This window comes from Rutilus rutilus (genome assembly GCF_951802725.1).
Source record: "Rutilus rutilus genome assembly, chromosome: 24".
Taxonomy (NCBI): Eukaryota; Metazoa; Chordata; class Actinopteri; order Cypriniformes; family Leuciscidae; genus Rutilus; species Rutilus rutilus.
Window position 1 is genome coordinate 22,801,323 of NC_140228.1, and position 21,870 is coordinate 22,823,192.

General features: G+C 40.1%; 1 protein-coding gene across 5 annotated transcripts in view; it reads right to left on the reverse strand.

Moving 5' to 3' along the window:
* The window catches only part of kmt2ca (lysine (K)-specific methyltransferase 2Ca), a 144,579-nt gene that overhangs the window by 7,110 nt on the left and 115,599 nt on the right, over window positions 1-21,870 (reverse strand). For 4 of the 5 annotated variants that reach the window (XM_084399083.1, XM_084399082.1, XM_084399081.1 and 1 more), the window contains 20 exons: window positions 21,715-21,865; window positions 21,371-21,597; window positions 21,210-21,283; window positions 20,914-21,111; window positions 17,293-19,152; window positions 16,851-17,182; window positions 15,039-16,765; window positions 13,634-13,745; window positions 13,377-13,443; window positions 13,229-13,292; window positions 12,839-13,071; window positions 7,918-9,540; window positions 7,423-7,623; window positions 6,903-7,067; window positions 6,679-6,808; window positions 3,881-4,028; window positions 3,129-3,298; window positions 1,496-1,632; window positions 1,173-1,392; window positions 204-343 (listed from right to left, as the gene is read on the reverse strand). In XM_084399083.1, coding sequence (XP_084255209.1) covers window positions 204-343; window positions 1,173-1,392; window positions 1,496-1,632; window positions 3,129-3,298; window positions 3,881-4,028; window positions 6,679-6,808; window positions 6,903-7,067; window positions 7,423-7,623; window positions 7,918-9,540; window positions 12,839-13,071; window positions 13,229-13,292; window positions 13,377-13,443; window positions 13,634-13,745; window positions 15,039-16,765; window positions 16,851-17,182; window positions 17,293-19,152; window positions 20,914-21,111; window positions 21,210-21,283; window positions 21,371-21,597; window positions 21,715-21,865 — 7,979 coding nt within the window. The remainder of the gene's footprint in view (window positions 1-203; window positions 344-1,172; window positions 1,393-1,495; window positions 1,633-3,128; window positions 3,299-3,880; window positions 4,029-6,678; window positions 6,809-6,902; window positions 7,068-7,422; window positions 7,624-7,917; window positions 9,541-12,838; window positions 13,072-13,228; window positions 13,293-13,376; window positions 13,444-13,633; window positions 13,746-15,038; window positions 16,766-16,850; window positions 17,183-17,292; window positions 19,153-20,913; window positions 21,112-21,209; window positions 21,284-21,370; window positions 21,598-21,714; window positions 21,866-21,870) is intronic. The other variant, XM_084399080.1, reaches the window with a different exon arrangement.

Here is a 21,870-nt window from a genome sequence, read left to right on the forward strand (position 1 = left end):
GCTTCATCCTTCTTCAGTGCTGTGTCAGAGGATGTAGTCTAGACCCACACCAACTGGTTGAACAAATAATTTCACAGCCCTTAGGGGGTGATATGAGTTCTAATGACTCAAGGCATCCAGGAGACATTAAAATACATATCCTATAAATGACAGTCATCTGGCAAGGGCAATTTGGGAGTTTTAATCACATGTGTGTTGAATACCTGTTTATTTATTGGCAGGTCTTTGGTGGACTTTCGAACTCCATTTCCAAGAATCACCACCCTGCAATGGGAGCACCACTGTGGTTTAGGCCCTGGACTGCTGCCACCCATCTGATAGTCTGGTCTGACTGCAGCTGAACCTTTAATATAAGAAACATATCAATCAAACCAACAAATCATGCAGTTGCCAGAAAACTTCTGACAAATTACATGACTAAGCTTGTATGTTTTGACAATTTTTGTTGTCCTTTTAAGTGAGTTGCATGTACTGTTTTACGAATAGGTTGAAATAAATTAAACTTGCAATGAGGTAAACAAAGATGTCTAGTTGTTAACCATTACTGTCTGTTAAGATGTTTAAAAGACCTTTGTTATTCTTACATAGCTTTTTAAAAAACTTGATCTAAACATCGGAAAAAGTGTTATGTGTGTGTGAAGTGCATTTAATATTTTTACTGCTTAAATTTTTATCTAAGCACAAACATGATGTTTTAAGTACATCTGAAAGAAAAAAGGCTGCAAGTTTTGTTAGTGATGCATGTAGTCATGAAATCTCTAAGACCCCAAACAGAACATAAGGATTAAGCAAATGAATTGCATTTATAATTCACTTCTGTCATTAAAATATGAAAATGTTTTTGAAATCACAAAAGAGAAAATGTATTTGAAACTAAATAAATTGAGCACTTCAAGCCACCACGGTGAAAACAAAAATCGATGTTGGTTTTGTGCTCTGATTTAAAAATACATATGAACATTATTTTGAAAACGGCCAATAAACTCAACAGATAGTACCTCACAATTGGGGGTCTGTCACTAAACCATTTGAGAGAAACATTAAGTATTTAAGTTTCTGCAAAATGCAGCCATGAGATATTGACAAGCAAAATCAATAACTGCATTTGTTTGCACCTAGTAGTCTGTTGATGTGGGTGAAATGAGTGCTTGTCTTGTTTCACATATACTTACCCTCAATGAATGTTTGGTGTGATAGTGGGGCACCTGGTGGTCTGAGGAGCCTCATACCAGGCTGTTGGTGGAACAGAGCAGTTTGAGGGGGGACCCTAAGTTCATTAAACATGTCTATTGAGCTGCGGTGCTCTTGGCCTGGTGAGCGAATCACCTCATAGTTCCTGGGTATGGACACACAAAGCATGTTCGCCAGTGCTGACACCACTCCTGGTATATTCTGGGAAACAAACGGACACATGGTCAGAGGTGAGATGTAATCATTCTTGCTTTAAACAAGTCTTTACTGATATAGAATGGATAATGTAACTGCAGGCACTCACATGTGTTGCCAATGGGTTCAGAGTAACAGATACAGACACCAGGTCAGTTCTTAAGCATGTAGAGTGCTGTCCAAATTGCGAAGCAAAGAAATTGCTTGGTGGCTCTGTCTTGACTTCCCACTGCCTGGCTTCAGAACCTATAGGGGAAAAAAGCAAGGTTTTGTTAGTTGACAGTATCCAGCTGTGCTCCAAAACCTTATGCTGCCCTGTTGCATACTACTACCTATTTAGGCAGCAACCTTTTATGGCAGGCTACACAAATATTGCTGCTCATGTAAAGTACACAGAAGACTTGACTCAAAACTGATTTTAATAGAATTTTTTAACAGCATTTTGAAATTATGAGACAGCATATTGCTGAGACGGGAACGCTGGTATTACAAGGAATTGGAGAAAATTAAATGTTTGTTTCCAAGATGGCTACAAACTGAACTGACTTGTTTTGAAAGGGACTTTGGTAAAACTCTAATAAGCACAAAAACCAATAGTACACACCAGTATTAAACCATGGTCTATAGAGAGCGCAATAGGACAAAGAAATCTTTGAAGTCCACTTTTATGCTCTATTTCCAACAGTTAAAATGACAAATAAATGCATACTCCGCTCCACAAGATATGTTTGTTTATACCATCTGGATGCTCAAAATTGATCGGGTGAATGCACATTTTAAACAGCTTATTGTACACGCAAGTTAATCGCCATTCTAAACGAATGCGCTGCTGCATTGTAACGCACACACATACAGCTCGCACATCACGTGCGGATTGCGCGCACAGAAACATAAGCAGAAATGTATTGCCAACACTGTTCTGTGATAAACAATAAAATAGCTTAGAAACTGTTATAGCATATATTTCTTAGAAACTAAAACCCACAGCTGCACTATTAGTAGAGATATGCTGCCAGGTAGAATGAATTCACACGCAATGGCTCTCTCACTAATGCATTCATATAAATTTAATTTTTACTGTGCTACTTTATCTGAATCTGATTTAGAACGAGCAGAAATCTGTGAGAAATATAACAACCCAAAGACAAAAGAACTGATAAAAATAAGCTGTTATGTAGGAGCAATAGCCTTGTGGGCAGCGCTGTGTCATATGCCATAGCTATGCACAAGGCAACCTGTGTTCGAGTCGCAGCTCGAGGTTCAGGCTTATTTGTTCATTAATGATATCATCAGTGGATTCAATTGCATAAATATCAACTTAAAAAAAATCGTTCAATCCCTAGTATTTAATTAATTATATTTAGCAGTTTTATACATGCAGTTGTGCTGTTGTACTAAACATCGGCATGGCTATGATTCAGCCTTAGGACTCGAGTCCTCAGATTTTCCAGCAGTGATGATATTCAGTACAACAGCATGACATATGAGTGTTGTATTGCTTATCCAATGAGATTTGCGTAATGCATTGTAGCATTGTAGTGAATCATACATCCAATTTTGCTTTATAATTCAACCAAAATTAGGATGCAGAATTAGTTATGTCTACCTTCTGTGGCGGAATGGATGCCTCCCTATATTCACTCACCCCGCCACATCTCTAAAACAGCTTTCGCATCAACTGTGTGCCCATGATGTCTTAAAATGTTTTCTCAGCTTTATTTGTCTCTTTTTTTTTTTATTACCGTTACTATCCAGTATAGGAATGACTGGAGAGACAGCAGGGGATGGTGGCTCCTCTTTAACTCTAGACAGATCTGGATAACGGCTGATCTCCATGCCAACCACACTCTCAGGAGAAGATGATGGGACAAAACTGTCTGGAGTGTCCCTGTCCACACAATGCTCCTGACCCCTATTAAAGACACACAGAACCATTATATACACATTGACATAAAACCAAAACTTTATGGTCAACAATGGGTGCACTGATGCATATTGCACACAAAAATGTGTCAAGAGCAGTCTGAAAAGTCAATAACGTTACAATGAAAGCTTTTGAAGAACTAGTTTTTTGTAAGTTTCATTGCATCAAATCTAAAAACAAAAAAAAACACACACACACACACACACACACACACACACACACACACACACACACACACACACACACACACACACACACACACACACACACACACACACACACACACACACACACACACACACACACACACACACAAAGATGTAGTTAAACTTGATGTAGATATCTTTGGCACAAGTATTGATTTTGCTTGGCCCTCAGTGTCAGACATTTAAGATGCACCCGCTTTATAATGAAATTGTTTGCTGGTCATTGAACACATCATTCCTCCTTGTCCAAGTAGGGCAGAATAAACTGTTATGGGCTAGGATTTTTGTTAATGGCCAAAAGATTGGCTACATAAAAAAAATAAAAAAATAAAAAAAAAAAAGTGTAAAATCCCTGAAAACCTACCGAAGTTCTTCTTGGTTGTTGTGGGGTGGAGTGGGAAGCGAAGCAGGAACATCAACAGTCTTTGGGCCCTGAGTGATGGTGTGTCCCAGCAGGTCATCTTCAGCTTTGAATGGAGCAGTGAGCTGCTTCTGACCCAAACTTTTAGAAACTAAAGAGATGTAATCACAAACAAATAATGTTAACCAAAGACTATTTTTTGGTTGTATAGCTAATGTATAATTATAAGAAAAATACCTACAGTATTAAATGACATGACATACAGGGGCGCGGGAAGAGGTTTTAGGTTGGGGGTGCTGATTTTTTTTTGTGTGGGGGGGGGGGGGGGGGGGGGTCACCACTTTTAAATAAGAAACAATATCAAGACTATAAAACTCGTCAAAATCTCCGCGAATCACAACAAATGTATCAGTGAGAACACTTGTTCAAATAGCACACACTTAAACCTGACTGCACATCACATTTTTGACTTTATTGATTCTGCTTTTATTCGTAACGCAATGGACCGGTCAACGGGACATAAATTAATCCTTAAAGGATGGGACTTTATGGGACATTTGCACAAAAATAATAAATAACTTACCGTAGCCTATTTTATAAGTCGCTCCAGAGTCGCATATCAGTCAAAAAATGCGTCACGAGGAAGAAAAAACATAGGCCTATAGCTTAAGTCGCACTGGACTAAGTTGCATTTTTTTAGAAATTTATTTCACAAAAAAAAAGAAAAAAACATGTAACAGACAGTTCTCCATTACGGACGTGAGCGCTCTAAAGCGGCACTAAACGAATGTTTTAAAACTTTCACAGAGACCTCAAACTGAAAGCACAAAGCCTGTCTTTAAATTTAATTTCGTTTTGTATTAATTGTATCTTACTTTTAATCGATGTTTCATCAAAAAATTGTCTGGTTTTAATAAATAAGAAGGCTATTAGAAAATAGATTATCAGGACACGGAGGCGCTGGCGAACCTGGAGCTCATCTCATAATGAACCGAAACTCAGCGTAGGCCTATATAAGGTAGCCTATTGCCTCACAGACCTGAGACATATAGATAGCTTGAAATGTCTACTTTTAAGCAGAACAATTCAAAACGAAAGAAAACAGACTGCGCTGCTTATGTAGGCCTAATTCGTATGAAATGTGCATTTCTCTCTGGCGCTGCGAAGATCGCGATTCGTCAACTTCATGGCTATAGCCGACGACACTGATATAAAAAAAAAAAAGTTTTATTATTAAACAATTAAAATGTCTCCTGCTATATTTTACATATTTGCCTGTTCCTTACAAGACACTAACAGTGGGGTTTTTGACTGTGTTTTTTATTTATTTATTTATTTTTGCAGCTGCGGACAAATTCTTTCGACACACACACAATACACTCTGCGCTTATGTTTTAAAAACATAATTTAACATATATAACAATTTTTAAATAGCCCACTTAAGGTGTTTATTACAAATAAATGACTAAATGCTAAAAATGAATACATTTTAATGAACTAACATATGCATTGCATTTACAATTGCAGCACCCCCAGCACCCCCACTTCCCGTGTCCCTGATGACATATGAAACATTTAATATTTTCTTGTCTATTATGAACTATAAGTATTTTACAGGTAAGTTATTAGCCAAGATTTAGTATGTTCATTAACTATTTGAGTTTTAAATGTTGTTCCCTAATGTGTGTATGGGTTTACATTTTTTTTCTCCAGTAAAAGGATGTGCTAAACCTTTAGAAAAGGTCAAACCAATGTCATCTAATCAGACTAATCGCATGTTTATGTTAATTTAATTACTTAAATACATGTGGGGTGGAGTATATAGCCTATTCTGCACTCAAGTGTGCACATAAAGCTGGCCGCAAAGCACCGTAATGATTATGAATGTGTCTGAAAAAAATAGAAAGAAGGCATTTTAATTGTTTATTAATAAACTAGTGTTTTCTGAGTCAGTGTCGGCTGCAAAGATGAAGTTGACGACGCTGACTCGCCATCTCCGCAGTATAGTGGACGTGCCTTCAGAAAGAAATGCAACTTTCATATGGATTACATAATCAGAGAATAGTTGTTTTTTATTTTTTTTTATCTTAAAAGTAGACATTTCAAGCTTACTATAGATATATTTCTCATGTCTGTGAGGCAAGTAGCATATACGCTGAGTTTCGGTTAATTTTTGTGACGCGCTCCAGTTCACAGAGACCGAGACGGCAGAAAGCATATCCTGTTTGTTTTTATTTATTTTACAAAAGCACATGTGAGTTTATACAAATAAAAGTAGAGTTTAAAATCATGCATTGCTCTTCTCTGTATGAATAAAACTGTTTCCACTGTTACCAGGAAAAAAAATACAAGTGATCGAGTCGGCGCCTCCATGTCATGCAGTAAGCGCGCTAATACTTTACCTTCCACACTCCGCACGAACACTTGGATATTGCCCAATAATAGCACACATTTATCTAGATTAATGTTAGAGCGGGCAGCCAAGTTACTTACATGTTTCAAATGATAAGCCATTTTTGAGGTTGATGGATGATAGGCAAACGTTTGGATTTCTTGCTCGACATTACTGTAATTATAAGAACCCGCTGTTAACGATCTGTCCCTCATGGGCATGACTTCCACTTCCTGCGGAGGTTTTTTTTTTCCTGCAACTAACCGACTAATAAAAGTTTGGTCGACTAAGCCTCTTCGCGTCGACTATTAGGGAGCAGCCCAACTAAATATAAATCTTATCTCTGAATGCTGTACTTACTAAACTTTTTATCTAAATGATTTAAAACGATTTATACTCTCATGCTTACCCATAATTTCTGCCTTCTTGGCCAGTTCCTCTGCGGTGGCAAAGCCGTTCAACAGCTTCTGCCTGGCAACAGGTGGCGGTGTGGGGGGCAGTGAGGCAGGAGGTGTTGGAGGATTGCTAAGATTGTTTTGCTACAAGCACAAACAAACAAAACAAATTTTTTTCTTTCTTTTTTTTTTCATAACTACAGTATAGCAAAAGAAGCAGAGGACTTTAAAGCCAAACCTTATAGATGAGTTGCGAGTAGTAATCAGGTACTCCATCCAATGATGCACTTCCAAAAGATCCAGAGAGCCTGTTCTCACCGTTCAACTGCCCACTGCCATACAGGGGGAAATGTGCAAAGTTTACCCTGATCAAAGGCTCCATCAGTGGCAGCATAGAAAGCTGCTGTAAGGATGAGAGTGAAGGAAACATGAGTTGAGTGAAACAGTTCAATACATACACATGATGTCCACAACCAACTTACTGGCTGATTTCAGTCATAAGCCTCACTAAAGTTTTAAATGGGTTCTACAGCAAATACCACAAGTGATGTCAGCACTGTAGCTAAGCTACAGTTAAATTACTTCTAGAGATGACTATAATAATAGGTAAAGTCTAGACATCAGGTGTATACATCTCAATTATAATTGTACCCTGTACCCTTCACTATAGATTATAGGTCAACAAAAGTGCAGTACATAACAATTATTATCATAATAATGTATTGTATATTTTGGGGTATATAGTAGTGAATGTTTACCTGCTTGAGCTGAGTCATCAGCGTGTCTGTGTTAGTGTACACGGCTTGTCTCTCTTCGTCGTCCTTCTTCCTCTTTTTCCAGCGTGATGGCGGTTTCTCAGCCCCATTCTTTGGTGTCCGCTTGTTGCGTTGTTTTCTCTTGCTTTGCTCTGGCATGGAAGGCTCTAGATCTGGATTCCCCGTCTGGCTGTTCATGCCACTCTATAGACAATAAACAACTCTTTCAACTCCAAATGTAAAAGAGAGAACAGGACTAGCTAATAAACAAACATCTACCTTCAACAATTTGATAATTCTGTATTTTGCAAATGTGACATATTAAAATAATTGCATTCTTAAAAATTAAGAGCTGAATGTTAAATTCAAAGCTAGACAGATTATTCTTTAGATCTTTAACATATTTAAACATCCCATCCCAAAATTACGATTCTTCACTCTGGTTGTGTAGAGAGAACAAGTAGCCATAGTAGTCTTGTGTAGCCATAGAGCTCTTACCAAAGAATCTGTGCTGTCCAGTCTTAAAGAGCCTTTGCTGTCAGTCAGGCCCTCTTCCTCTGATTGAATACTGTCATTGGACATCTGATGTATGAGAGAAGCTGAGGAAGGAGGAGGGGTGCTCTTGTTCTTCAGAAGGTGTTTGAGCAACTCATTCCCAGTGTCCCCTTTAGTGCTCTGAACTGGACTCTTGGATGCTGGGCTGGGGGAGATGAACTCATTGCCCTCTTCTGTCTTTACTATACCAGTTCCTCGTGCACTATGGCCAATCATTGCTTCTCCTTCAGCCTTCTGGCACACACTGGCTTCTAACTTTTCCAGCTTGATATCACAGAGAAGGCCTCTCTCTGCCTCCGACCCCACGCTGGACTGTCGCCCTAGTGCAGTACCTCCAGAAAGTGGGTCTTGGTCTAAAGCGTCTTGGTCTCCCATGATGGCAACACTGCGTGTTGGTGTGGATGAGGTGTCTGATACACATGGTGTAAGTGGGGCAGTGATATCAGAGTGAGGTGTGGAGGGAGTTTTGACCGAATCTGCATCATCATCCCGTTTCTTCTTTCGGCTCCTTTTCTTTTTGCCCTTCTCCTCAGGGATAATGTTGGAGTAGAGCTGGATAAGGGACTGTCCTGCCCCAGGGAAATTAGGAGGTAAAGGAGTTGTGGAATCCATACCAAATGAGGAAGTTTCACCTCCACTGTGGGGTGGCATTCCAAGCCCTCCAAACCCAGGTGGACGTGGCTGACCTGGGGTGAAACCATGCATCATGGGGTTCTTAGGCTGAAAATTAGAACTTATATCTGGGCCAAAGGAACCATTCCCAGGCATAGGCCTGCGCTCGCCACCTTGCAAAAAGGCTGGACCTGGACTCACAAAATCTAATGGCATATTTCCTTGCTGAGGGAACATTGCGCCAATTTGCTGTGGTTGTTGTTGAGTCCTGGGTGTCTGCATGAATTCCTGTGACAGGTCAGAATTATAGAAGGGCATCTGGGTAAGAACATCCCCACTGTTGTTGGGGCCAAGCCCCAAGCCCTGCTGCTCCAGCTCTAGCCTCTGCAATGCCCTTTGTCTCTCCACTTCCTGCATGAGCTGCACCCGCTGTTTCTCCTGCTGCTCTCGAAGGCGCTCTCGACGCTCCCGCTCCTGGAAGCCTTCGCTAAATGGATTATTATCATCAAACTTCACGTGAGGGGCACTACTACTGGCTCCTCCAACATTCCCTCCAGCTACAGTACCAGGCTGCCCAGGTTTACCTCCTGGAACCATAGGGGAAGGTGGCTGTGCCTGGAGAGGCTGGGCAGGGTTAGGTAGTGGCATCTGAGGGGGCAGGTGAGGTGGCATCCTGGGTCCAGTCATTGGTCCAGTAGCACTGGGATGCCAACTTGGCACGTTGGGCATGCGAGTAGGCTTATTAAAGTGGGGTTGTTGCATGGGCAGCATAGGACCCATCATAGGCTGGCCCATAGGGGGTCCACCAGGCATCACTGGAGGGGGCTGTCCTTGCATTCCTGGCATGGCCTTTATTGGACCCATCACAGTAGGTTGGAGGCGCTGTTGCTGTTGTTGCTGCTTAACACGGTATTCCTCGATGAGCTCAGCATGTTCTTTCTGTTGCTTCCGTATCTAAAGAAATAATAGAGGGACGGATATGTGTGAACATAAGATATAATCCTGTTTATATAAATAAAATAAAATAAAATAAAAAGTTTACTGTATAACAGTAGGTTAGTGATAATGTCAGAGAATAAATCAGGAACTGAGCTCCGCTGAGGCCCTAGATGCACTGATGTGCGGAAAGGTTACGACAGTTAAAAAATAATTAGAGGGCAAACCATCTTAGACACAGGTCTCTAGAACAAGGTTCTTTAACATGGGGTTCATGACCCCTAGGGAATTGAATCTGAGATTGTTTTCAGAATATTTATGTTATTTACACAGGCTTTTTAAAAATTCAGATTCTCATTTATAACTGCTTTAGTTCAACTGTTTATCCTTTGTTTTATGTTTTAGAGATTTTAGACACTTAAGATGATTTTTAAAAGTGTAATATGTAGAACACTGTCTTATTGACTGCGGTAATTTTTTCCAATAATTGCTCCCTATTACAGACAATTCTTTTTCTACAGACAACACCAGAAGTTGTTCGCCTATCTGGCACCGCACAGTCCTCTTTACTGATAGACCTAGTACAAAGCCACAAACAAAAATGTATATTAAAATTAGAAGCTATAGTAAAGAAATCCTTTACTAAAATAAACATTTTTTAAGTTCAAAACTTTGATCCATGTTCTTTTGTTTTCAAACTAATTTATTAATAGATTGCCAATATTTCATGTATAATTATTTACTTATGTGGCAAGTAGCCATGTAAGCAGGATATGCACATCCAGCCGGTTGTTCTCTCGGGGGTTATTCTGAGAGAACAACCGGCTAGATGTACATTATCCCTTACATAATCTATTTATTAAGAATTAGTCTATAGTTAATTTATAGAATGAAAACTTTTTTTCTTTTTTCAGCTACAGTAGGTCTATTTAACAGTAGCATTCAAAAAAGAAATGAAGCACTGTTTACTTTTATGGTCTATTATGGTATTTGTCATATTGTTTGTAATTTGCTTTTTTGCTTATTAAAAAAAATAAAAAAAATATTAAATTAAATATCTATATTGTAATTATAAAATTGCAGTTAATAAATATTAAATGACTATATCAGGTCATCCCAACCTGTTCACAATTGCAAAAGGTTAGCGAAAGTTAACATGATTGATACTAATGTCAATGTCGCAAACATCTCTGTAAGGACATACACACTGGCATGCAATTATTATTATATTTAATAAAGGGGAGGGAAATGGTCAAAAAGCAGGGCAGGAACATGCTAGTCAAGTGAGTTTTAAGTTTTTTTTTAAAATTAATTTATAAAACAATGAATTGTAAGTTTTTTTTCCTGTGGTATCGATTCAGAATCGGTATTGAGGTATTTTAGTCTGGTATCGTATTGAAGTCATAATTTTGGTATTGTGCCATCACTAGTATAGGTTTATGTTGAACATTATTCTTGTTCAAACAGATGCTGTATTAAGAAGTAAATAAAGTATTAAATGTAAATGTCTCTGAAACATCTGTGTATTTGGCAAATATTGCATTTATTTCACTTCAGCTGTGGTAAAGTATGCAAACACAGCGTGAGCGTCACTACGGGAACCAGAAAGTGTCTGACTTCACATCTCTGTTTTCAGCTCCTTCCCGTCTGCACGAGGCAACCCAAACTAATTCCAAAGGTTTAGGCCGGACTGCCATAATTCCTTTTTGGATGCAGCAGTGGTGGCTGAAACATTCCACAAGAATCCATCCAAATCCATTCATAACTGTGTTTGGAAACCATAAATTGACCACAAATCCATTTCATAATTACCGGTATTCAGAGAAATAGGATTTCAGTGACAACTATTTGCAGTGCAACATCTTACACAAATGCTGCTGTTAACATAAAAAATGAATGCATGAATGACATTTCAAACTTGTGTTCTGAACATTGCCAAAGGTATTCTGGAGGTGGTCTGGAAAGTGAGTAATGCACTGGTAAAACTTTAAAGATACTGTTTTACTATGTGCTTTAGATTAGGCAAATGAGTTCCACAAGGGGAAAGAAGGTTGGGCCACACTGTGTGTGCCATCTCTGATGCCAGCACCCAATCACAGGACTGGAATGGAGAAGGGCCAAATTGCAATCTCCTCCTCATCAGAAAGGGGTAAATGTACCTTTTAAACAGACACTCCTTGTTCTGATTCTCGGGCCATCAAGTGAGACATTGACAGATACAAAGTTCTGAATCTCCTGCCTGAGTGGTGGGAGGCAATAGCAGATACAATGTTCTGAGTCTCCAGTCTGTCAAGAGAGACCTTAATAGATACAAACAAGTTCTGTCTCTGGCCTGTGAAGGAAGAGACAGCAACAGATCCCATGCTCTAATTTTACAGCTTGTGAGACGGCAAGAGACACGACCATATTCTGAAGCTGTGGGGAAAGAGACACACAACATCCAGAATCTTCATCCAGCGAGACAATAACAAATACAGCATGTCTCGAGTCTCCATGCCAGAGAGACAAAAGCGGATTGACAAACCTTCGCTGCAAGGTACTTTTGTAACATTCAATGTAATCACTTACATTTTATGCATCTTATGCACTTTATTATTTTATTGTTCATGGTATTAATTTAGTAGTAGTGTTAATTATTTATCTTTTTGTTGTTAAAATCTGTTTTACTAGACTTGCATTCCTTGTGACAATAATACAGTAAAATGCTCTACAAGTTATCCAATATCTCACAAATCCTTTAGATTGATTAGCTGACAAACTCCCTCTAATTTACATAATTGTTATTTGTTCAACAATATTTGATTGTTCTTTAATGTCAAGGTGAGACTCATTAGCAGTTGCCCCGCATTTAAAGGAGGAAAGAGTCATAGGACACTTTTTCACTCACTTTAGGTGACGTGTGGCTAAAACGCAAAACATATTTTGGAACCTCTACGTCTGAGAACCTCTACAACACTGCCTCATCTTTTCTGCTTAAATGCGTAATGAAAATCTACAATAAGGAAACTTCCTGATTTAATATAGGCATGGTCTGTACAATAACAGTTTGTCTTGCATCCACTTTAAGTGGTATGTGGGTGAGGGGTGGCTCTTAAAATAGAGTCGAAAGTTGATTGGTAGGCCCAATGTGTGAACTGCCCAATGTAATTTTTTAACTCAATTGGCATTTGGCAAAAAGACAAAGTAAGCAACTGGCAAAAGGACAAAAAAACAAAAAAAACAATTAAGATTTACCACGTTAAACCATGACTTAAGATGGCTTAAACTATTTGGGTGGATGATTTTATAGTTATCCTCCTTTAAATAACTATATTACCTGTTCTAGTTGCTTTTGAACCACACTTTGCTGTTCAGTCACATGTTTCAGCTGTTCTGCATCCTCCTCTGGGAACTCCCGTCCAGCTTTTTTTGCAGTGCGCTGTTTTGCAGAGAGAGCCTTTTTAGATTTCCTATGGGCCCCAATCTGGTCCTCTAAAAATTTCTGCTGCATTTGAAGAAGCTGTTGAGTTTCCTGAAGCCACTCCTCATATTGTTTTCTCTGAGAATCATCTGAAAAATAAAAACACATATAAGATTTATGGGATGTCCAGCCTCAATTGATTTACTTTTACAGTGATTACAATGATAAAATAACACTTACTAGTCAACTCATTGGTAACTACTGACAAGAGAGAGAGAAAAAAAAAAGAAAAAAAAAAAAACTTACTGACAAACCCTGGTCCAAAGTTAGGGGGATTGGGTCTCGCAATCTGTGGTGGCAACTTTCCATCCTAAAAGGAAATCATTGTATATGCCATTAGAACACGTTTAATGCTGGTAAGAAGAGGAAATAAGGCTAAAACCCGTGGACATACCAAAAAATGTTGTGAAAACCCGGCTGTATCTGGGGCATGTGATGCTGGAATCTGTTGCACTCTGCCACTAAGGAAATTTAAGGAGTATTCAACACAAGGAAATGTATCACTGACCATTAAAAATAAACCACTGAAAACTGCATGTGGTCATTTTTAGTTATAAGTAAATAATTAGTCCAATCAAGTTAATAAGCTTTTTGTAATAGTGCAGTAATTGTTTAGAGGAGGCAATTTACATAGTAAAGTCAAGTGTTTACCTGTTCATAACTATGGGTGTCATACCCATACTGTTCTGTACCATCACTTTGTTGATCCCTTTTAGAGCTACCATCTTTGCCTTCATGATTGGATCGGTAATTGCATCAAAGTCTACAAAGTAATATAAATCACCACATAAATTACAGGATCGTGATTTGTATATCACAATTATATTCACATTTCAAGTATTCAAGTTACTGGAGTAAAAAAAAAAAGAAAAAAAAAGAAAAGAAAGTATAATATACATATAAGCCTACATTCTAAATATTTAAAGGGTAACTAAACCCTAAACCAACTTTTTTTTGTTAATGATCTGTAAGAATGGGGCTTTATTAGTGTTGTTCATTGATTCGAGTAACTTTTTTGACATTTGGGTATAAAGTGTTTTAATTCTACAATATATGGTGTAAAAACGTCTGAGTGCTGCCCTCTTTAGGTTGAACGGTGGCTACTACAGTTGAATTTTCCTATTGGATGTTGCGGTACTGCGTGACGTAAACGGTACTGCGTGACGAAGGCTGGTTCCAGCTCACCACGCCCTCCCTTGGTACGAGCTCACCACGCCCTTGGATGAGCTAGCGTAGATTTATCTGTATTTAGTACAGTGGTAGGTATAGTGTTGCTGGGTGCAACTGCATAGCTTTCCAGCAGACTTGGAAATTAGGCGCCAGTGTTTGCATGCACTTGGCCTGGAAGACCGTGAGTGTAAAACCTGCATTTTACGCGGAATTGCTTTTCCAACGATACAATAGAGGTGGACATTGGCTTCTCCACACAGCTCGCGCTGAACAGCGACGCAGTGCCAAACGCTGTTCCTCGATCCTGCATGGACTCCACCACCGCAGCGGCGTCTTGATGTGAGTGATCATATATATTTAAATCACAATTTATGGTTAGGCTAAAGTTAATCCTCTGGGATCGACAAACGCGTCGGCGCATTTTGCTGGATTTTTTCACAGAGCTGAAAAATATGAATATGCCTATACAGAGCTATTGACATCAACTCGATAAAACTCATCAGATGCATATTTACATCGTCTTGCGACCCTGTGAGCAAACTCTCCATTTTAGACAGTCTGACAGCAGGACTCTCAGGTGCACGCCCTTCCGCTCACGGTTCGTCCCCTCTATCTCCGTTGGGGTCTGCCCACTTTTCTAGCATTTTTCAAATATTGCCAGTGGGTGGAGTCAGGCTCTGACCAGGGGTTTAGTTACCCTTTAACATTCAAGATAAGCTTATATTCAACAACTGTACAATAACTACACATATAGGACTGCAAGATAAGAGCTGCTGACAGTATAGAATCAAATCAAGATTAAACCACATTATTAACAATGTACAGGTACAACAGCCTCAATTAGTCTATCAATTAGTCTATTAGTCTAAGTGGAGTATAGGCTTACCGATGTTAGGGAAAAAAGGGTCATTTGACCGTTGCCGAATCATGGCCTGCATCTGCCTTTGCTGTTGTTGCTCCTGCCTCTCTTGATCCAGCAGATCTTGAAGAAGAAGGGGCTGCTCATCTAACAGAAGAGGTCTGTTCTGTTGACTTTGTTGCGCTTGAGACCCCTGTTGTCCTGTGGCCCCTGGATTGAACATGCCCTGTTGAGTTTGTAGGTTTAAGGAATGGGGAACAGGCTGCTGACCACTAACTATAGGCAGGTTCAGATCCACTTGCTGTCCTTGTGAAGCTCCAAACCCTTGAATTGGTACCTGCGGGTTCCCAGACTGCATCAAATTTGGGTTACCTAATATTGGCCCTTGGGTTAGAGGTGGATCTACTCTGTGCCCCATTGTTACTCCAGGGTTTATCCCGTGATCTTCGGGTTGTCCTCGCAGCATCACCATACTCATGTTTGAGTCAAGATTTGTCTGGGCATCAGGGTCACCCGAGATGGGAGAAATTATGGATTCACTCCTAGTTTCACCTAGCTTTTCCTTGATCAACAGGCCTGACAAGACTGGAGCAGACCCAGGATGTACATCTGCACAAGACTCCTCAAAAAGAACAGAGACATCATCTTGACCACTTTTACTACACATGGGCTGATGGTCATCCACTGAGGTTCCAAAACCTTGGCTCTCAGTTTTGATAGTTCTTTCAGACTGAGAATCCAGAAACTCTTTTGACAGACTTTTTTCTAGTTTGACATTACTAGGACCTTGTATGGCCTCTGATTTAGGTTGAGCTGAGGATATACCTTCACATCTGGAATTTCTTTTTTCAGACAAGGCCTTCTGAAGATCAGAGGTATCCCCATGGTCATCTTCTATGTGATCACTCAGATCAAGTTCTTCATTAAACATGTCTTTTTTGTCCCCAAGGTTCTCAGGATCTGCATAAGCAATAAGATCAAACTTTCCAGATTCCAGAAGATCATCAAGATGAAGGTCATTTGTTTCCAGGTCTAAATCTTTGCCATCATCTGCATCAAGGTTCAGGTTGTCCAGGTCCTCATCAACCAAGTCTTTGACCTCCACATCATCAAGGTCCTTCACAGCAGAGTCATCCGTTTCTAGCTTCTCAACACCATCACTACATGGCAATGGGATTTCCTCTGTTGGTACAGATGTTGTGACAGGGAGTAGTGCAGATTCGCTGGGAGTAACTGAATCCCTACTGACCAAATGGCGAAGTGGTACTGCCAGTGTATTCTGTTGTGTATTTGTATGGTGATGCAGATTATCCATATTAGCTGAAGTCTGCATGTGACTGACTGATCCTTGACGTGAAAGGCCCAACATCGGATCCATTATTCTGGGACCTTGATTTCCCGTAAAGGCCATATTTTGGCCTCCCATGAAGCCATGAGGGGGTCTCTGGGGATGATTAGGATGATCCAAAGCATTAGGTGGCCCAAATGGTAATCTGACTCTGTTCTCTGGAGCCCTGTGACAAAGTTCAATAAATGGTTGACCCATTATATTATGTTGTTGCATTGAGAGGCCACGTGGTGGAAAATGCTGGGGAAGGCCCATCTGATGATTACTGCCTATTTGCCTAGCAATGTCAACAGAAAGAGGTCGTTTCATATGTGGTGGGATATTGTCAACCATTGGTCCACCTTGTATCTGGTGAGGGGGCCTGATGAACTGTTCTTGGTTTGGAGCTCCAGGAGGAAATCCAAATCTGGAAGGAATTAGGTTTCAAGATAACTTGAACATTAAATGAATTACTAGTTTGACAGCACAATTGATAGAGGAAAAGCACTTACCTTTGTCCTTGCAGTCTCATGCCCATGTTGTTCAGGTCTCTGGGTAATGGTGGCCGGGAGCAATGGGGTTCATCAGACATGGACCCATGTTGATCGGCAAGGAAAGTTCCAGGAAATCTTTGTCCTGCAGTAATTGGTGATGATCTCATAGTACCTGGGTATGGAGGTGGGGGTCTACCAAAAACATCCTTCTGAGGTCCAGAATCGTCCTGTGACCAATGTCTTGGAGTCCCAGGTGCAGCAGTAGCAGTTACCTCCAGGAGTCCTTTTTCTAGTCTGATTGCACTTTTCTGCTGCTGCTGTTTGAGAATTAACTGCCGTAGTCTTTGGCGCTAAAAAAGAGCAATAAGAGTAAACAATCAATATTACATCATTAAAAAAAACAGAAAAAGGGATATGTAAATATTATCTAATGGAAACCATACTTAATATGTTTTCACACCTGTTTAATTTTCTCTTCAGTCTCTCCAAGTGGTGGTTGCATTGTGTTCTGTGAATCCGATGGGTTGCCTTTGTTTACTGAAACATCATGTGACAATCTTTCCCCTGTTTGTGAACATGGGGTTAGTGAAGCTTGTTCAAAAGGATCATGAATAGGTGTCTGGTTAGGATTTGTCTGTTGTAGGGAGAGACTTTCATCTGAAATCACAGGATGTTTGGGGGTTTGAGAATCAAGGGCACAGGGACGAGCAAATGGGTCCTGCATCCTACTTTGTGCTTGATGGCCAAGTGGATCTGTTTGATGGGCCACAAAGTTTAATCTAGGATTTGGTCTGGAGAAGGCTTCTGGGCCAGCTCCTGGATGTGGGGTACCAGGGGGTTGAGAATATGGGTCAGGAAGAACTGGCCTTGGTGTTCCTGGTGATTGATCATAAGTTTCATTTTTGACTGGCCTAGGAGTTCCAGGAGGCTTTAAGAAGGGATCTGAGGATCTCTGACTACCTGGTGATTTAGGGTATCTCTCTCCCGGAAAAGGCCTTGGAGTACCTGGCATCTGAGCATATGGATCAATAGCATGAGAAGGAGATTGTCTGCGACTATTAGGTTGTGACTGAGAAAACGGATCAATTGTTACAGTTCTAGTTGTGGATGGATATGGATCAGAGTGTGGTCTTGGGGTACCAGGCATCTGGGCATATGGATCATGAGGTCTTGGAGTACCAGGAGGCTGAGCGTATGGATCAGGCATTTGTTGAGGGTAGTCTGGTCTAGGTGTAGATGGTGCCTGTGAATATGGATCTCGTTGAGGGTGTCTGCTCATGGGCAATGGTTGGGCAAAAGGACCTCCTTGTCCTGGATGCATCATTCTGCCCTCATTACTGAAACCATCTCCCATTGATGGATGGGGTGTTAGAGGCTGATGTGAATAGGGGTCAGAGTGTTGAATTTGAGAGAACGCGTCAGACGAGCCCCTTCTCATGCCTTGCTGCGCTGCGCTGAATGTGTCTTGCTGAAACTGGGAAGGAGGCATGGGTGTTTTGAACACTGGCACAGATCCAGACTCATTACTCCCTGGAATAGGTGTTAACAGTGGCCTAGAGTAGGGGTCAGAGAGAACCATGCGGCTATGGGCCATGCGCTGGTACACTTCCGATCTTTGCCCTGGCCTAGAAAAATTGTCTCCAGGTATGACACTACTAATGAAGTTTCGTCCTTGCTGCTCAGATAATGGTCCTGGTCTGGGTGGACACATAGGTTTCACAAACGGGTCTGATGGTCGAGGTGTGTCTGGAGGCTTTGCATAAGGGTCTGTGCTGGTGGATGTTGGAGACCCAAAGGATTCATGAGCTGGTGAGGGCCTATTCCTTTCTTGAACGTCAGACAAAGAACCTCTTCGAGGCGTGCTTGACCCAGATGGTGGTGGCCTGGGGGTTCCCACCATTTTACCATATGGATCCCATGGAGAAGAAGGACGGGATCCAGATGATTCTGGTGAAAACATTTGAGGAGACTGAGGCTGAGATGAGGGTCCCTGCATGTACTGAGTGTCCTGGGTAGGGGTCTTTGCTGTGGATGAAGGGGGTGGAGGTTGGGGACGCAGAAATACATCATCTGTTGATGTACCCGATGTTACAGTTTCAAGCATCTGGAAGCCATCTTTGGAGGCCAATTCTTGCAAAGGAGAAGTGTTACCACTGCTGGTTTGAGTTGTCACTGGACTCTGACTACCAGATTCTGAGGTGTCTCCACTGAATTGCTGTTGTTGCTGCTGTTTCTGAAGTTGCTGCTGCTCATTTTTAACCTGTTCTAACTTTTGTGTGGCTTCAATTTTTGCCTGTTGTTTGCTCTTTTGTCTCATTTGCTGTCATGAAAACAAACAAAAAAGTAAAAAAAAAAGAAAAGAGAAAAAAGGTACCAGTTAGTGAAGTCAATGCACTTAAAAGACTGCATTGCTGATTTTATATATTTTTTGCCAAAATGTATATAGTTACAATTATTTAACGCAATTAACGCAGCATGTTTTTTCTGTCATCATTTTGCTAGCGTTACATTATATGATCATGCTTTTATCCATGCAAATGCTTTTAAATCATTCAAGTGCGACAAGACGAAAAAGATAAACACGCTGTCTGTGAATGTCCTGAAACGCATGACGCACAGAAAGATGTGCACCAGAATCGAGTTCTCCTTCGTATTTTAACGAACAATAACACACATAATTATGCCAAAATGTCTGTTTTATCGAGTATTCTCATAAGAGCAGTCTTAAATGAGTTAAATAACGTCTTAAATGAACGTAGAGTGTGAGGCGTGTGATATCCATGTCATGTGCAGCAGGTCTTAAAGTGACAGCTTTAATAAAGATTAATCTATATTTAATTTATAATTTATGCAGTGCAGACTGTTTGATAACTTTATTCCATTTCTGTAGGCTATATATCCTACCTGTTAGACAGATAGGAAGGGCACAGGTAAATATGACATTTATGTGAGGATTTTTTGAAGCCTTATAAAATGTAAAAAATTATAGCTTTCAATTACACTGTAATGTTGAATGGCTATAATGTTTAAAATGGGGGAAAAAACATTTTCATCGAGACATCAGTAGCAGTATTAGTAATAGTGATACTGGCCTTCATTCATAAAAATAGGCCATTAAACGATTAAAGTATTTAAAACATACTGTCTTTATGTTGTTTCTACATTAATTTGGAGTTTAACTGTGAAATGATTACATTATAAAATACAGTAGTCAACATTTGAAGTGGATCAAAAAAGTTAATCAAAGTTGTCCTAAGACAAGAACGGGTATTGTTCAAAATTCATGTATAACTTTGATGAAAGGTTGAGATCCACTTCAAATGTTGACTACTGTTTATTAAAGGCACACTATGCAGTTTCCGTTTTTCTCAAACAGCGACCCCTAGAGGCGCTGTGGAGTACTTGTATTTAACGTTACTGTCGTAAATACCACTCACGCAGAGCCGTCTCTGCACTCATCCGACCTGATGTTAATTTTTTTTATCGATTTACAGCACTGATATATTTTTTGTCTTTCTTTTTTTTTCCCAGTAAACACTTTATCAGACCATATTTGTTACTAAGTGTTGGCAGATGTATGCCAGAACTGTACCTCAACCTGGGATCCTATCAATGTTGAATGTAAAGTCTAAAAAGTATTAACTTATATGAAGATAACGGAAAATAATGCTACAATGACCACTAACATGCACACGCATAATAAAATATTAACATTATACTTATTTACATTTAACTTTTAAAGCAGCACTGACTAACACTGTTATTTCCAATTATAATGTCTCAAAGACTAAGATGCAAAGCTTTGTCATATGTCCAGACATACTGCGTTTCATTCTGAGAAATGAGCAAAACTATAGCATTTGCTGATCACATCAAATTGATTTCACATCCTATAAAATAGGCCTAGACTCAACTTAATTCAAAATGGCTATAAAACAACATTCTGATTAAAGATTATATTGTACTGATCAGCCCAAGGTGAAAGCATTTATCAGAGGTTGAGACACCCTGTTTCGCATCAACTGCAGATTTTGCATCAATCTAGCATTTACAATGAAACATCCTTTGGGATGTCAATCACCTGTCTGAACTTCCACTCTTGTTCATGCTCAGATTCTTTGTGCTTGAGCGGATCCTTGAAGAGCAGCTCTGTGTCCATGGGAATGCTGGGATCAAAGGGATCAACTGGCTGCTGCTGCTGTTGCTGTCTTTTCATTGTGTCATTAGACATCTGAACTTTGTTTATACGAAGGGCTGCTCGGTTGTCTCTCGCCTTTTGCTAGTGGGGTAGAGACAAGTGAAAAAGTCAAAACTTTTGATATACATACAAATCTATATATATTAGGATTTATGAGGCTTAATAAAAGAGCATCTTACCACATAAGGTGCCCTTTCCTGAGAACTAGCTTTCCTCCATAACTTTGCAATTTGCTTCACTCTAGTCGCCCAATCTGTGAAAAAAATCAGATGGTTGGTCTCTAACTTGACTCCATTTCAAGTTTGCAATTCTACTTGGTGTATTAGGACAATCCATTCACCTGGAAATTCATCTTGAAGGTTAGGGAAGTTCATATTGGTGTATAGAACAGGAGCCACAGTGGCCATTTCACCAAGCGTTTCCTCTTTCTCCCACTTTAACGTGCTCCTCTGAGCATTGGACATGGTGTCAGTCTCCACCTCTGGTGGAGGGACAGATCCAGGCACGGGACCAGGAGAAGCCCAGGGACCAATCACATCACCCCCAATCTGGCTGAATTTCTTCTCCCTGTAGTGACATATCAAGCAATTAAGTGTCTTTTTCATAAGCCACTGAAACTATATAGATTTTTTTAACGGAAATGCCAGTACCAATCTGTGTTACTCAAAATCAGAATTCACTCACGTCACATTTTCTGGAAAAGGCATGCGGTGGATGGAAGAGAATGTGCCAGACACTCCAGCTTCAGCAATAATGGGGTTCGGAATAATGTGTGTGTTTGGCCCCATCATGCCATTCATCATAGGCATACGTGGGAACATTCCTGCAGCATCTCCTGCA